Below are 17,381 nucleotides of genomic sequence, written 5' to 3'. Positions count from 1 at the left end.
AGCCAGTAAAACGGCTGCTATCCACTGCAACGCCTCTCAGTTCATTCTCAAACCATATGTTTGGGTGCAAATATATCAACTTCATGTGTAAGTTATTACAGGTCAACTATCTCTCCCCATAACAGCACAGTGGTGACTGTGGAGGACGTGGAGAAGGAGTGAAAAAAAGGCACAAAAAAATATGTTTTGACCAACAGACAGCATGAAATGTGGCTAACATAAAACCCATCAAAACAGAGTAGCTAAAGCAGAGCAGATAGTTCAGTGTGAACAACAGGCATACCAGAGAGAAAACATCACTGCCAGATGCCACAGCTCTTCTCCAGGTCTGCCAAGCTACAGGCCTGATCTTATCCAGACGAGACGTGTGGAGCCCCAAGTCAGAGACACAAAAATGTCTGGTGCATCAACGGACAGACGCAGTGGTGTAGTGGAGGGTATACACTGTATACCCACTTATTTTCAGTGGGCATTGCGTATACTCACTTTTTAAACATATAAAAGTAGTGTCGAGGATGTATATGTCATATCAATTAATAAGGTTAATGGAACAGGAACAGATCAGAATGTTTAGCCTAAAAATGTTGATCAACTATTATTTCTTCACATTTTAGGCGCAAAATTGTGCAAACTGCGGTAGGCCTTTGCGCAAATGTTCCAAAATGCAATTTGCTGGAGAACACAGTTCTAAAATTCGCACCACACATGCGAGCGGTTTAATGGACAGAAATGGAAATATCTGTTAGAAATGTAGAAAGAGGGGAGATCTAAAGATGCAACAACTATCATGGGTTGCGAATATGACTAGGATAATGCATTTGGCTGTTAGACAATGAAAGAAAGTTGAAAGAAAACCCATAGAACAGGAGAACTCTTTACAAAATAATGAGGAAGTATTTATAAAATAATTGTCTCAACATTTCTATAGTGGGATTTTGGCTATAGGCTACTTTGAACCAAGACAAGACATTAATATGAAGTAAAAAAGTCCAAGTTTCAAACAATTAAGGAACAGGAAAGACATAGCGATGCTAATGATAGGCCTAACCGTCGTCTGCTAGATAGAGAGACTTTCCCAAAAAGTAGCTACAAAGTAGCTTATGCCTACCTGGCAGAATGATATCATGATTTGCATCAATCCAGTGACCATCTGTTTTGCAAACTCATGTGCTACAGAAACACTGCTAACTAAACCACAGTGCAAGGTGCATGTGCACTTGAATTAAAAGGGTAACTACTCTCAAAAATAAAAGTAGTCTCACGATGTGGTTTAAGCATTGTTATGGACTGAGAACATCCAACTTAGTTGTTTTTCTAATAAAAAAGTGTTACTTTGAGAGCGAAAACCTGTTTCAATAGTAGAACTACTATTAGCATACTTGCACAGTACAGCTTGGGTTGGCCTGACTGGGAAAGACCAATATGGGATTCATAATTTTAGGGCATTCAGAGTGTATGTAACTGTTTCTTAAATAAATAAGACAGGAAGTACCCACTTTTCCAGGCACCACTACAACACTGGACAGACGGAAGGAATGGAGGACTGAAATAACTTAGAGATAACGAGAGAGCTTCCTAAATCATTTTTCTGCTGACCTTTGAAGTAATATAAATAACTTAAAAGAAAATAAAAAAAACACCGCTCTCTCTATGTATCCTATATTACTCTTCTTCTTTCAAATATGAACCAAGTGGATGGTTGGCAACATCCCCTCGTCTATTAAGGCACCTCCACGTTTGACAGTTTTCTTCCGTTTCGTGCCTACTCAATATGACCCAAGCCAAATTTCCCTCATCCAGAGGCATAGAGCTGGGGTGTTTACCATGCTGGAGTTTAAGCTGATACTGTTTGACATCTCTGTTTTGGCCCATTGTGAGAGGTCCAATCAGGACACAATGGCTGCAGATGGATTCTCTGTAGGAGTCTTGTTTGGCCGGTGCCTGGGACAACTGACTCAGTCGGCAGAGCGCGTGGAAGCCCTGCAAGTCGAAGGGCCAGACTGTACTGCTGGCGGCTGCTGCTGCTGGGTAGGGACAAGGACAGGCACCATCATGAACTGGTAGCCAATGCCTGCACAAACACTCACTGGCCCCCTTCTCAATGGAGTCTGCAGAGCTAAATGAGGATGAGCGTGTCTCACTCATGGTAGCTAACCCTTTAATGGATCAATAGTGAGAGTAATAAGGGGATAACAGAGAGCTTGGGATTATTAGGATGAGCACTAGGAAGAAGCTATTCTCTATCCCTATAGAGGCATGAGCACTGGGCCTTTGTTGACCCTGTAATGACCATACAAAGAGGAAGCATTGGCCTCTGAGTTTTCTGAAGTTTCCTTCATCTGAAACATTATTATTGCCACCCCCCTCCAAGTCTCTGATCACAATTTCCCTCCCTCCCTCCCTCCCTCCCTCCCTCCCTCCCTCCCTCCCTCCCTCCCTCCCTCCCTCCCTCCCTCCCTCCCTCCCTCCCTCCCTCCCTCCCTCCTCCAACCCTACCCACTCAACCATAACAATCTTTACTCTCCCTCTCCCGTTACTCTCTCCTCTTCCATCCTATCATCTCTACCATATGCTATATCCTTCTCTCTCCTGTCTCCTGATTATGCCTTTTCAACCCTACTCACCTCCCTTTCCGCATCCTATGACTCTCACTGTCCCCTTTCCTCTTGGCCCTCACCTCCTGCTCCGTGGCTGAGTGACTCACTGCAAGCTTACAGAATAGGGCTGCGTGCAGCTGAGCTGAAACGCAGGAAAACTAAAGTTCCGGAGGACCTATCCCTTCTCTCTACCTTCTCTTCCTCTGTATCCGCTATTACGCTACTTTCGATCACTCTACATTTCAAGCTTCTGCCTCTAACCCTAGGAAACTTTTTTCCACCTTCTCCTCCCTCCTTAATCTTCCACCTCCTACCTACCTCTCTGCGGACAACTGTCAACCACTTTGAACAGAAGGTTGACGATGTCCTTTCCCAATTCACTCAGCCTACTGAGTCCACTGGTCCCACTCTCACAGAACTTCCCTATGCCTTGACCTCTTTCTCCCCGCTCTCTCCAGATGGAATCCTGCAACTTGTGATGTCCCGCCACCCGGCAACCTGCCCGCTCAACCCCATCCCCTCTTCCCTTCTCCAGACCACATCTGGAGACCTCCCATTACTCACTTCCCCTCATCAACTCATCCCTGACTACTGGTTGCGTCCCCTCGGACTTCAAGAAGGCCAGAGTCGCTCCCTTCCTCAAGAAACAAACACTCGACCCTTCTCACGTCAAAAACTACAGACCGTTATCCCTTCTTTCTTTTCTTTCCAAAACACTTGAGCATGCTGTCTCTGACCAACTCTCTCTGTATCTCTCTCAGAACGATCTTCTTGACCCTAACCAGTCAGGCTTCAAGACGGCTCACTCAACTGAGACTGCTCTCCTCTGTCACGGAGACTCTCCGCACCGCCAAAGCTGACTCTCTGTTTTCATCCTCCTATATTTATCCGCTGCCCTCGACATTGTGAACCATCAGATCCTCCTCTCCACCATCTCAGGCACTGCACACTCTTGGATTGCATCCTACCTGGTAGGTTGCGCCTACCAGGTAATGTGGAGAGGATCTGAGTCTGCACCACATGCTCTCACTACTGGTGTCCCCCAGGGCCCGGTTCCAGGCCCTCTCCTATTTTCTCTATACACTAGGCCACTTGGCTCTGTCATATCCTGACATGATCTCTCCTATCACTGCTATGCAGATGACACTCAACTACTTCCTCAACTACTCAACCTTTCCCCCTTCTGACACCCAGATGGCAACCCGCATCTCTGTGTGCCTGGCAGACATCTCAGCTTAGATGTCGGCCCACCACCTCCTCCACTACAAGACGATGGTGTTTGCCTACGGAATAGCAATGGAAACTAGCCCTCCCTACCTTCAGGCTATGCTCAAATCCTACATCCCAACCATAGCACTCCATTCTGCCACCTCTAGTCTCTTGGCCCTCGCACCCCTATGGGGTCAGCTCCCGCTCAGCCCAGTCAATGCTCTGTCAGGGCACCCCAAAGATGGCTTCCTCCTGACGCTAAATCAGCACAGTTCCTGCCAATCTTCCGAGAATGTCTGAAACCCTGCCTCTTTACAGAGTATCTTAAATGAATCCCATGGCGCCCCAAAAAAAGTAATGTCTTCTCCTACTAGCACTGACTTTGCTGATAACTACATTATTGAGGTTGTTTCACCAAACTAATTGTCACTCTTGATAAGAGTGTCTGCTATGCCTTTATATTGCTGTCAAGAAGCATTGATTATGCTGGAAACAAGCTAACAAAGTATTTCAGAGGAAATATATCAAAAGCGAGCTCCTCCCTTAGTGAGTATTTATGAGTCCAAATCACACAGCCAGGCACTGAAAACAGAGTTGAAGAAAAGCAAGTGCAGACCTGGCCGCTTCGCCTTCAAACATGGCCATCCACGTATCCCCACATATGATTAAGCTAGTTAAATACTTCACAGTCCTGAAAGATTTTGATTCGAGTGTAATCATGTACAGTGCCTTGCGAAAGTATTCGGCCCCCTTGAACTTTGCGACCTTTTGCCACATTTCAGGCTTCAAACATAAAGATATAAAACTGTATTTTTTTGTGAAGAATCAACAACAAGTGGGACACAATCATGAAGTGGAACGACATTTATTGGATATTTCAAACTTTTTTAACAAATCAAAAACTGAAAAATTGGGCGTGCAAAATTATTCAGCCCCCTTAAGTTAATACTTTGTAGCGCCACCTTTTGCTGCGATTACAGCTGTAAGTCGCTTGGGGTATGTCTCTATCAGTTTTGCACATCGAGAGACTGACATTTTTTCCCATTCCTCCTTGCAAAACAGCTCGAGCTCAGTGAGGTTGGATGGAGAGCATTTGTGAACAGCAGTTTTCAGTTCTTTCCACAGATTCTCGATTGGATTCAGGTCTGGACTTTGACTTGGCCATTCTAACAGCTGGATATGTTTATTTTTGAACCATTCCATTGTAGATTTTGCTTTATGTTTTGTATCATTGTCTTCTTGGAAGACAAATCTCCGTCCCAGTCTCAGGTATTTTGCAGACTCCATCAGGTTTTCTTCCAGAATGGTCCTGTATTTGGCTCCATCCATCTTCCCATCAATTTTAACCATCTTCCCTGTCCCTGCTGAAGAAAAGCAGGCCCAAACCATGATGCTGCCACCACCATGTTTGACAGTGGGGATGGTGTGTTCAGCTGTGTTGCTTTTACGCCAAACAAAACGTTTTGCGTTGTTGCCAAAAAGTTACATTTTGGTTTCATCTGACCAGAGCACCTTCTTCCACATGTTTGGTGTGTCTCCCAGGTGGCTTGTGGCAAACTATAAACAACACTTTTTATGGATATCTTTAAGAAATGGCTTTCTTCTTGCCACTCTTCCATAAAGGCCAGATTTGTGCAATATACGACTGATTGTTGTCCTATGGACAGAGTCTCCCACCTCAGCTGTAGATCTCTGCAGTTCATCCAGAGTGATCATGGGCCTCTTGGCTGCATCTCTGATCAGTCTTCTCCTTGTATGAGCTGAAAGTTTAGAGGGACGGCCAGGTCTTGGTAGATTTGCAGTGGTCTGATACTCCTTCCATTTCAATATTATCGCTTGCACAGTGCTCCTTGGGATGTTTAAAGCTTGGGAAATATTTTTGTATCCAAATCCGGCTTTAAACTTCTTCACAACAGTATCTCGGACCTGCCTGGTGTGTTCCTTGTTCTTCATGATGCTCTCTGAGCTTTTGACGGACCTCTGAGACTATCACAGTGCAGGTGCATTTATACGGAGACTTGATTACACACAGGTGGATTGTATTTATCATCATTAGTCATTTAGGTCAACATTGGATCATTCAGAGATCCTCACTGAACTTCTGGAGAGAGATTGCTGCACTGAAAGTAAAGGGGCTGAATAATTTTGCACGCCCAATTTTTCAGTTCTTGATTTGTTAAAAAAGTTTGAAATATCCAATAAATGTCGTTCCACTTCATGATTGTGTCCCACTTGTTGTTGATTCTTCACAAAAAAATACAGTTTTATATCTTTATGTTTGAAGCCTGAAATGTGGCAAAAGGTCGCAAAGTTCAAGGGGGCCGAATACTTTCGCAAGGCACTGTAATAAATGAAAGCCATAAATGGCCAGATCCCTTTAGTCATCTATACTGTAGAACTGAACCAACTACCAACCAGCAGCTCTTAAAAGGATACTTTGGGATTTTGGCAATGAGGCATTTTGTCTACTTCCCCAGAGTCAGATTAAATGGTAGATACCATGTGTATGTCTCTGTGTCCAGTATTAAGGAAGCTAGAAGTAGTTTCTCAAACCAACTCTAACTAGACAAAGGGCCTCATTGCCAAAATTCCAAAGTATCACTTGAATGGGCGAGAGAAACAGAGTAGAGCAATAGAATGAGACAGCAGTTCAGCATGGCATTGGGCCCAGCCCAGCCCAAGAACAGTACGTACAACCAGCTCAGAGAACATGGCATCCAGCTCCTCTTCAAGCGGCATGGGCAGGGAGGGCTCCATGGTCTGTAGGATGAAGTTACTGTCATGGCGAAGGCGGTAGGTGATCTCCGGGTGATCACTCCCTTTAAAACAGCAGAAAATATCGGAGAGGCCCCGCCCTGGACGCTTGCGAGGGGCCATGGCGGCCAGGGTTTGGGCCCTTTCTAGGGAACGTTACCGTTTTTCACCACGGCTCCCTGTAGAAGGAGACAAAACAGATTGTTAGTGGAATACATGGTTGGAGTCATTTAACCAGGTTATTAATTTGGCTTCTGAGGGTGTGATATATGTAAATTCTAACCCTGAGGGTGTGGTCTATATCACCCCCCAAGGTGTGGTCTATGTCACTCCCAGAGCATGGCGTATGTCACATGATCTATGCCATGGGCAATTCCACAGTCACAGAATGAGACGTACAGTGGGGCAAAAAAGTATTTTGTCAGCCACCAATTGTGCAAGTTCTCCCACTTAAAAGGATTAGAGAGGCCTGTAATTTTCATCATAGCTACACTTCAACTATGACAGACAAAATGAGGAAGAAAATTCAGGAAATCACATTGTAGGATTTTTAATGAATTTATTTGCAAATTATGGTGGAAAATAAGTATTTGGTCAATAACAAAAGTTTATCTCAATACTTTGTTATATACCCTTTGTTGGCAATGACAGAGGTCAAACGTTTTCTGTAAGTCTTCACAAGGTTTTCACACACTGTTGCTGGTATTTTGGCCCATTCCTCCATGCAGATCTCCTCTAGAGCGGTGACGTTTTGGGGCTGTTGCTGGGCAACATGGACTTTCAACTCCCCCCAAAGATTTTCTATGGGTTGAGATCTCCAGGACCTTGAAATGCTTCTTACGAAGCCACTCCTACGTTGCCTGGGAGGTGTGTTTGGGATCATTTTCATGCTGAAAGACCCAGCCACGTTTCAACTTCAATGCCCTTGCTGATGGAAGGAGGTTTTCACTCAAAATCTCACGATACATGGCCCCATTCATTCTTTCCTTTACACGGATCAGTCGTCCTGGTCCCTTTGCAGAAAAACAGCCCCAAAGCATGATGTTTCTACCCCCATGCTTCACAGTAGGTATGGTGTTCTTTGGATGCAACTCAGCATTCTTTGTCCTCCAAACACGACGAGTTGAGTTTTTACCAAAAAGTTCTATTTTGGTTTAATCTGACCATATGACATTCTCCCAATCTTCTTCTGGATCATCCAAATGCTCTCTAGCAAACTTCAGATGGACCTGGACATGTACTGGCTTAAGCAGGGGGACACATCTGGCACTGCAGGATTTGAGTCCCTGGCGGCGTAGTGTGTTACTGATGGTAGGCTTTGTTACTTTGGTCCCAGCTCTCTGCAGGTCATTCACTAGGTCCCCCGTGTGGTTCTGCGATTTTTGCTCACCGTTCTTGTGATCATTTTGACACCGCGGGGTGAGATCTTGCGTGGAGCCCCAGATCGAGGGAGATTATCAGTGGTCTTGTATGTCTTCCATTTCCTAATAATTGCTCCCACAGTTGATTTCTTCAAACCAAGCTGCTTACCTATTGCAGATTCAGTCTTCCCAGTCTGGTGCAGGTCTACAATTTTGTTTCTGGTGTCCTTTGACAGCTCTTTGGTCTTGGCCATAGTGGAGTTTGGAGTGTGACTGTTTGAGGTTGTGGACAGGTGTCTTTTATACTGATAACAAGTTCAAACAGGTGCCATTAATACAGGTAACGAGTGAAGAGAAGAAGAGCCTCTTAAAGAAGAGCCTCATAAAGAAGAAGTTACAGGTCTGTGAGAGCCAGAAATCTTGTTTGTAGGTGACCAAATACTTATTTTCCACCATAATTTGCAAATAAATTCATTAAAAATCCTACAATGTGATTTTCTGGATATTTTCTCTCATTTTGTCTGTCATAGTTGAAGTGTACCTATGATGAAAATTACAGGCCTCTCTCATCTTTTTAAGTGGGAGAACTTGGTGGCTGTCTAAATACTTTTTTGCCCCACTGTAACAGATGTTTCACTTTAAAAATGTATGTCAAACAAAAACCAATGATTACAAAGTTAAACAAACCATACAGCTTTTAATGACATTTAGGATGACTTAACAATTTCCACAGGAAATTTAACAAAAACAAATTTACTTGAACAGGGCAGAATGATGGAACAAATAGCACAAACGGTCATTCTGCAACCAAACTTTGCATCTGCATTGTTCTCAAAGTAAATGTAGGTGGCTGAGTTAAAACACAGGCCTAACAGTGGAGGACCATCCTCCTCAGTGAATTTCATAAAAAATAAAAATTGTAAAACTTAAAGTTATCCTTTTTAGAAAAAAATATACTAAACATAATAATGTCACCAAATAACTGATTGAAAACACTATTTTGCAAAGGTCTACAGTAGCCTCAACAGCACTCTGTAGGGTAGCACCATGATGTAGCCGGTGGACAGCTAGTTTCTGTACTCCTCTGGGTACATTGACCTCAATACAAAACCTAGGAGTCTCGTGGTTCTCACCCCCTTCCATAGACTCACCCCCTTCCATAGACTTGTAATTATATATTTCAGAGGACGTCCTCCAGCCTATCAGAGCTCGAGGCATGAACTGATATGTTGGCCAACCAATCAAAGGACCAGAGAATTAATCTAGTACTGAAAGCATCAGCTACAGCCACCTAGCACTGCAGTGTATAAAATGTGGTGAGTAGTTGACTCAAAGTGAGAGAGAAAGACAATAGTTTAACAAACACATTTCTTCGCCCCCAAAAAAGTTAACTTTCAGTTTCACTTACTTAGCTAGCAAATGCAGCCAGGTAGTTTAGCCTACTGAACACCCTGATCAAACAGAGGGATGCTATGTTAGCTAGCTGAGTTTCCAACACAACACTGGAAGATAAGCTTTTGGTATTACTAATTTATTGCCATCATGGCCCGCCGGTGTAACTGCTTACTGACTGTACAATAACATTACTGCATGATTGTAGCAAGTTTACTAATGCGTTAGCTCTATTAACAATGCTGACTTTGGCGTTACTTTAGTTAATATGGTGATAACGATGTGTGTAGCGGTTTGGCTTGGAAAGGTTTTTTCTCCTGGTCACATACAGCTGTGTTGTGCATTGAAGTCCACAAGTGAAGGGAAGAGAATTAATACAACGTGGCTGTTACGAGAGTGAACTCTGTTTATGCGTGATCAGGGGGTGTATTCATTCCGCCGATTCTGTTAACCTCTTTGATCTCTAGGGGCGCTATTTCATTCTTGGATAAAAAACGTTCCCGTTTTAAGCGCGATATTTTGTCACGAAAAGATGCTCGACTATGCATATTCTTGACAGTTTTTGAAAGAAAACACTCTGAAGTTTCAGAATCTGCAAAGATATTGTCTGTAAGTGCCCCAGAACTCATTCTACAGGCGAAACCAAGATGATGCGTCAACCAGGAAATGAGCAGAATTTCTGAAGCTCTGTTTTCCATTGTCTCCTTATATGGCTGTGATTGCGCAAGGAATGAGCCTACACTTTCTGTCGTTCCCCCAAAGTGTTAGCAGCATTGTGACGTATTTGTAGGCATATCATTGGAAGATTGACCATAAGAGACTACATTTTCCAAGTGTCCGCCTGGTGTCCCTGCGTCGAAATTGGAGCGTAAAGCCAGGTGCAATTATTTTTCCATTTGAGAGCAAGGAGAAACCAGGCTTCCACGAAGGATATATCATTGAAGAGATATGTGGAAAAACACCTTGAGGATTGATTCTAAACCACGTTTGCCATGTTTCAGTCGATATTATGGAGTTAATTTGGAAAAAAGTTCGCGTTTTGAGGGCTGAATTTTCGTTTTTTTTTTTTTTTTTTTTTTTGGTAGCCAAATGTGATGTACAAAACGGAGCTATTTCTAATACACAAAGAATCTTTTTGGAAAAACGGAGCATCTGCTATCTAACTGAGAGTCTCCTCATTGAAAACATCAGAAGTTCTTCAAAGGTAAGTTATTTTATTTGAAGGCTTTACTTGTTTTTGTGATAGTTGCCTGCTAAATGCTAACGCTAATGCTAACGCTAATGCTTACGCTAAATGCTACGCTAGCTAGCTACTGTTACACAAATGATTGTTTTCCTATGGTTGAAAAGCATATTTTGAAAATCTGAGATGACAGTGTTGTTAACAAAAGGCTAAGCTTGAGAGCTAGCATATTTATTTCATTTCATTTGCGATTTTCATGAATAGTTAACGTTGCGTTATGGTAATGAGCTTAGGTCTATAAATAGAATCCCGGATCCGGGTTTGGTCGTTGCAACAGGTTAAAAAAAACATTTCTTAAAACTGAAGTAAACGGAACAAAACGAGGATAAACATACCTGAATTTTTCCAATAGAAACTCTTGTTTGCAACTTCGGACTAATGATTACACCCTATATCAGCTAGATGCAGGCAAGAGTGTGCAAGGCGGTATTGAATGTCAATGTCTCACCTCAAATGTCTCTCGACCTGTGGTCACCTACGCTGTAAACTTTAATTCATAGGCTAGGTTGTAGCAACCTCAGGTTGGCTATAAGAAAAATGTTAGTATCATGTAGTAGCCTAAACCTATCGTTGTTACATTGAACTGGGTGAATGGACTATGAATGAGCGTCATCCAACATGCTCTAATAGAAATAAGGCCATGCTCATTAAGACATAAATGTGTTCTCCCTCACCTTAAAACGACACTAACCACAACTGAGGCCTAAATGTACTGTTATACATCCAGACATCCTAGGACTCCAAATAAAGAGACAGAGAGTCCTGTATGTCAATGGGAGAGAGCCATTACTGGATTATTGTCTTCTGTATAGAGAAAACACAGTGCAACACTACAGATTGTTTTTTTATTTTTTTTATTTCACCTTTATTTAACTAGGTAGGCTAGTTGAGAACAAGTTCTCATTTGCAACTGCGACCTGGCCAAGATAAAGCAGAGCAGTTTGACACATACAACAACACAGAGTTACACATGGAATAAACAAAACATAGTCAATAATATAGTGGAAAAAAAGAAAAGAAAAGAATAGACTGCATCCAATTTGATGAGTAGAGTGTTGGAGGCTATTTTATAAATGACATTGCCGAAGTCGAGGATCGGTAGGATGGTCAGTTTTACGAGGATATGTATGGCAGCATGAGTGAAGGATGCTTTTTGCGAAATAGGAAGCCGATTCTAGATTTAATTTTGGATTGGAGATGCTTAATGTGAGTCTGGAAGGAGAGTTTACAGTCTAAACCAGACACCTAGGTATTTCTAGTTATCCACATATTCTAAGTCGGAGCCGTCCAGAGTAGTGATGCTGGACGGGCGGGCAGGTGCGGGCAGTGATCGGTTGAAGAGCATACATTTAGTTTTACTTCTATTTAAGAGCAGTGGGAGGCCACGGAATGAGAGTTGTATGGCATTGAAGCTCGTCTGGAAGTTAGTTAACACAGTGTCCAAAGAAGGGCCAGAAGTATACAGAATGGTGCTGTCTACGTAGAAGTGGATCAGAGAATCACCAGCAGCAAGAGCGACATCATTAATCTATACAGAGAAGAGATTCGGCCCGAAAATTGAACCCTGTGGCACCCCCATAAAGACAGCCAGAGGCCCGGACAACAGGCCCTCCGATTTGACACACTGAACTCCATCTGAGAAGTAGTTGGTGAACCAGGCGAGGCAATCATTTGAGAAACCAAGGCTGTTGAGTCTGCCAATAAGAATGTGGTGATTGACAGAGTCGAAAGCCTTGGCCAGGTCTATGAATACGCCTGCACAGTAATGTCTCTTATCGATGGCGGTTATGATATCATTTAGGACCTTGAGCATGGCTGAGGTGCACCCATGACCAGCTCTGAAACCAGATTGCATAGAGGAGAAGGTACGGTGGGATTCAAAATGGTCGGTAATCTGTTTGTTAACTTGGCTTTTGAAAACCTTAGAAGGGTAGGGTAGGATAGATATAGGTCTGTAGCAGTTTGGGTCTAGAGTGTCTCTCCCTTTGAAGAGGTGGATGACCGCGGCAGCTTCCCAATCTTTAGGAATCTCAGACGATATGAAAGAGGTTGAACAGGCTAGTGATAGGGGTTGCAACAATTTCGGCAGATCATTTTAGAACGAGAGGGCCCAGATTGTCTAGCCCGGCTGATTTGTAGGGGTCCAGATTTTGCAGCTCTTTCGGAACATCAGCTATCTGGATGTAGGTGAAGGAGGAATGGGGGAGGCTTGGGCGAGTTGCTGTGGGGAGTGCAGGACTGTTGACCGGGGTAGGGGTAGCCAGGTGGAAAGCATGGGCCAGTCGTAGAAAAATGCTTATTGAAATTCTCCATTATAGTGGATTTATTGGTGGGGACAGTTAAAACGGCAGTGTCTGATTAATTCAGTGAATTAGATAAAAGCAAACATACCCGCTTTAAAATATATGGGTAGATAGCTACCTCACCACACGGACCAGAACATGTCTCCCCTCACAATCCTCAGATTGGTTTAGGGGCCTAGCTACAGTGGCTTTTGATGATTATAAAACACACACACAGAGAGAGAGACAGAGAGGAAGCGATATTATGCCGCGGGGCCTCAGCCTGCCGCATCCCTCTCAGTGACCCTACACAACAGGACCAGGATTTATATCCAAACACGGGCACTGTGGGGATTAGTGCACTGACTGGGAAGACCCGCTGCTTCTCAGCTCAACTCACTGTGGTTCCTGGTTTTCATGTTCATGTACTAGCAGCAGGCAATAGACACACACACACACACTTCTACACTCTTCACATACGCTGCTGCTACTCTGTTTATGATCTATCCTGATTGCCTAGTTACCTTAACCCATACCTACTTGTATATATTACTTCTAATACCTCATACATTGACTTGGTACCAGTACTACTTTTATATCGCCTCGTTGTTGTCTTTTGTCTTACTATTTTTATTTGCTACATTTCTTACCTTTTAACTTTGCATTGTTGGGAAAGGGCTTGTAAGTAAGCATTTCACAGCAAAGTCACAGATTGAATCTGAGTTTAAGCAAAGTGATTTCTAAGTTCCAGACTGGGCCAGTAAGACAAATGGCAGTATGTTAGTCTTTGAAGAGGGAGGGATGTGGATGTTATGAGTGTATCTATGAGCTTTGATTAAGCAGGAACCAGAGACTCAACTCCTGTTGAGAGAGTAAGATTAAGAATCTAAATGAAAAGAGAAAAGCAAAAGAAAACAATATCACCTCAGAATTTTGCTAAACTGAAAAGTTACATGAATATTAACTTGTAAATGAGGTCCTGGGGTTAGCTAACAGAAACCAGGACTGGCCTGAGAAGCCAATCTAACAACCGCAGGAGAGGAAAGTGAAACCCAGCAGTCTGTGATAGCAGACAGTGTGGTCCCCAGTGAGGTTGAGGTCAGACTGAGGGCAGTCTACTCTGTTTTGGGTTCATTCACAAAAATCTCAGTGAATCATTTACACAAGGTTAGATGCTCTCAATGTTTCTCCTCTGAGAGGTCGATTTACACAAGGCCAGAGTGAGAAAGATCAGCTTCCAAAACTCCCAAGGAAGCACTACTCTGACCTTCCACAAAGCACTAAGCAAACATCATCATTCAACATCTTCAGTTACTATAAAGAGGCTTTTCTTGAACTAAGAATGTGTGGGTGTGCTAAATCCTGTGGATCTGTACAGTAGCTAGGCTAAATCCTGTGGTTGAGTAGCTAGGCTAAATCCTGTGGTTGTGTAGCTAGGCTAAATCCTGTGGTTGTGTAGCTAGGCTAAATCCTGTGGTTGTGTAACTAAGCTAAATCATGTGATTGTGTAGCTAGGCTAAATCCTGTGGTTGTGGAACACACATAACTCATACAATCCACACCATTGAAGTCTTGGAGTAGCCTATTAGAGAACAACTTTACCACATTCTTACAGTAGGTATGGACAAATGTGAACAGACCAAACAAGACTAGAAAGGTGAATGACCACTCTTTGCAGCAGGTAGGCCTATATCCAGTATGTTGTATATTTGCTAGTATAGGATATTGTAAGATATGATATGTATAATATTTACTAATTTAATTGTTTCATCACTGAATCAACAGCGTACAAAAGGCAGATAGTTTGAACATTATATGGCAATAAAAACAATTGCCGACAAAGTATAAAACAAACACACATCATCTAGAGATGCCTAACCTAAACATGACATAAAACCAAGATGTCTCTCCAGGAAATCAAATTAAAATAAGTCTCCCTCCCCGGCAGTCATTTTAAAAACACATGAAGCGGTCTGTTTATTTATGTGCAACCTTGTCCTTCCTGAATGGACTACCATCATCAGCACAGAGAGTGAGTCCCAAATGGCATCCTTTTTACTGCACTACTGCACTACAAATTTTTTATACCAGGGGCCGTAGTATATAGGGAGTAGGATGCCATTTGGGACGCAAACTGAGTGTTTTCCACATGTGCTGGACTCCAGTGAATCTGTCGGTTCCTACAACAGCAGATGATGTCCTTGTGAACTTTACACGATCCATCTTTAGAAAGGGAGATGTTCTGTTCCAGGGAACTAAAGAAGAAAAGGAAAAGGAGGGCAGGTACTGCAGAAGAGCTGTACTAAGACCTGGATCAGAGCCCTTTGGAGAAACCATTCCCACCTCTTACCCAGGTCAGCTTCAGGAAAGACACACACACAGGACAACTTCAGGGAAGCGATACTCTTTGAAGCACAGCCATCAATAAACACAGAGTTTCTCCTCTCCTTTCTCTTTCTCATTCCTTTCTTTTTTCCTTACTTTTATTAAAGACTAAGCACAAAGAGTCCGACTGGAAAACTTTGAGGGATGTGGATTTTTAATATCTTAGATTTCAAAGAGCAGCTTGTAATAGTCAGGATGCTGATAGCGATACTAACTGATGCAGTTACTTTTATTAGCAGTCTCATTCGTATCCTATTTCCTGTTTATCCGTGATATATGACAAAGGGAGTATACTGTACATCCAAAAGAGGCAATCAGAGAGCATTTTGGGAGATTATCATGAGTGGGGGGGTATAGCCTGTATGTTTGCATGTCTGAGCTATACATGAATTCAATTTAATCATGATCCTCCATGATCCAACACACAGTCCCATACATTACACATCCATGAATTCATAATCCCCAATTCACAACACAAACATGCTGATACACCAACGTGCCTCCCTCCCTCTGAGACACTGAGCTTCGGAAGCCACATCTGTTCTGATTGTTGTACCAAAGGTGAGTCAGCAGGAGAAAACAGGATGTGTGCAGTGCCACTGGTTGATTCTCATAGACTCGCTCATTCACACCCACACATGTTCCTACTGTAACAGCCCTTCTGGTTACGCTGTACCAGCTGAAAAAAAACACAGCGACTGAGCTGACAGTCATTCAAATTAGGGTTGGGATCAATTCCATTGAAATTCAAACAATTAAAGGAAATTGACTGAGTTGAAGTGGAATTGTGTCTTGTAGTTTGACTGGTATTGCTGATTCCTATGACAGGCATCTAACTAACAATGCCAATAACAACGAGTATTACTAGGCTATAATTGCGTAGCACTGGGTTGAGGCAAACCCTAAAACAATGTTTGAACAAATACAACTCACGATGTGCAGAATAAAATTAAGTGATCTCGAGATCCCAAAGTGTACTTAGACAACATACCAGGCTGATTGTTGCCCTTAAAGCAAAACCAGATACGCTCAACGTGTTCAAGAAGTAATTATTGGATTATTCGTAGCTAGAGCTGTTTACACATATTGGGTACAGATGTCATATTGGATACAGGGCCATGAGTTGCACTGTAACCCCTCTGCAAAAAAAAACATTTAATTTTTTTTCTTCCAAAGACACGCACACATCTGAGAACATCTGGCAATTAAAAGTCCTGAACAATCGCAGGATGTTCGTGATCTTTATCAGTCTCCTGACAGGCAGGACAGTTTGATATTCTCTCCAGTGCTCAGCCGCGTCAAACTTCTGATTGCTGTACACACAACACTAAAAGATTACTCACTTGCTCTCTCTGCCATTGCTCTGAGTTAGGGCTTCTGATAAAAGCAGACACATACAGACACTCCTCTGCTCCCATTTCTGATTATGTTATGTTTATATCTGACTGATTGGAGCATTGTTCACTTGCAGTATGGGCCGGGTTTCCTGGACCCAGATTAAGTGTATTCCTGTTCTAACAAGCACTTTCAAGGGAGTTGATTGAGTCGCCATTGACCAAGCAGTTTAGTCCAGGAATAGGCTTAATCTGGGATTGGGCAACTGGCCTTGATAACCACTAATACAAACTCACTGCACTATGAGCAGCAGCATAGGAGGACTGCAGACAGAGAAAGTGTGAAAGGAAATAAAGTAACTTAGAAGTGTATTGCTCAGCAGCCCAGCGGTCAGTCAAAGAGGGTGTAGTTCTAATCTAGACATTAGAGACAGACTGTAAACCACATGTTACACATCCTGCTGCTGCTCATTGACCCGCTGGACCAAACCAACATATACTGTACAGCCAGGCACACACTGCATTCAGTAAGAATATCTGTTCATCAAGTGTGTGAGGACTATTTGGTCTGAGCATCCATTTTGCCTAAATAAAGTCTGCATTAAAATATTCTTCGAAACTCATGGCCTTACCTTATGATAGTTCAGGGCTGTCAGACTCAGGGCAACAATACAATAACAATGTTCTGCCTCCGTAACATTTATGCCCTGTAGGTAAACAAAGCTATAGAACACAGGTGTCAAACTCATTCCACGGAGGACCGAGTGTCTGCGGGTTTTTGCTCCTCCCTCGTGCTTGATTGATGAATTAAGGTCCCTAATTAG

The 17,381-nt window shown here is 42.9% G+C and overlaps 1 protein-coding gene and 1 long non-coding RNA gene across 7 annotated transcripts in view; one reads left to right on the top strand and one right to left on the bottom strand.

Annotated features, from left to right (window-relative positions):
• LOC110497719 (disheveled-associated activator of morphogenesis 1) overlaps nucleotides 1-17,381 on the bottom strand; it is a 78,117-nt gene that overhangs the window by 32,941 nt on the left and 27,795 nt on the right. For all 6 annotated transcript variants that reach the window (XM_021574027.3, XM_090211093.1, XM_021574026.3 and 3 more), the window contains exon 2: nucleotides 6,501-6,739. In XM_021574027.3, the coding sequence (XP_021429702.3) occupies nucleotides 6,501-6,683 (183 nt within the window). In that variant the 5' untranslated portion in view covers nucleotides 6,684-6,739. The remainder of the gene's footprint in view (nucleotides 1-6,500; nucleotides 6,740-17,381) is intronic.
• On the top strand, nucleotides 9,634-10,940 carry LOC149975196 (uncharacterized). The gene is made up of 2 exons (XR_016488935.1): nucleotides 9,634-9,759; nucleotides 10,834-10,940. It is a non-coding gene; the product is annotated as an uncharacterized LOC149975196 (long non-coding RNA).

Source organism: Oncorhynchus mykiss, chromosome 19 (assembly GCF_057628025.1).
Source record: "Oncorhynchus mykiss isolate SJ-2025 chromosome 19, ASM5762802v1, whole genome shotgun sequence".
NCBI lineage: Eukaryota > Metazoa > Chordata > Actinopteri > Salmoniformes > Salmonidae > Oncorhynchus > Oncorhynchus mykiss.
This window is presented reverse-complemented; position numbering and strand designations above follow the sequence as displayed.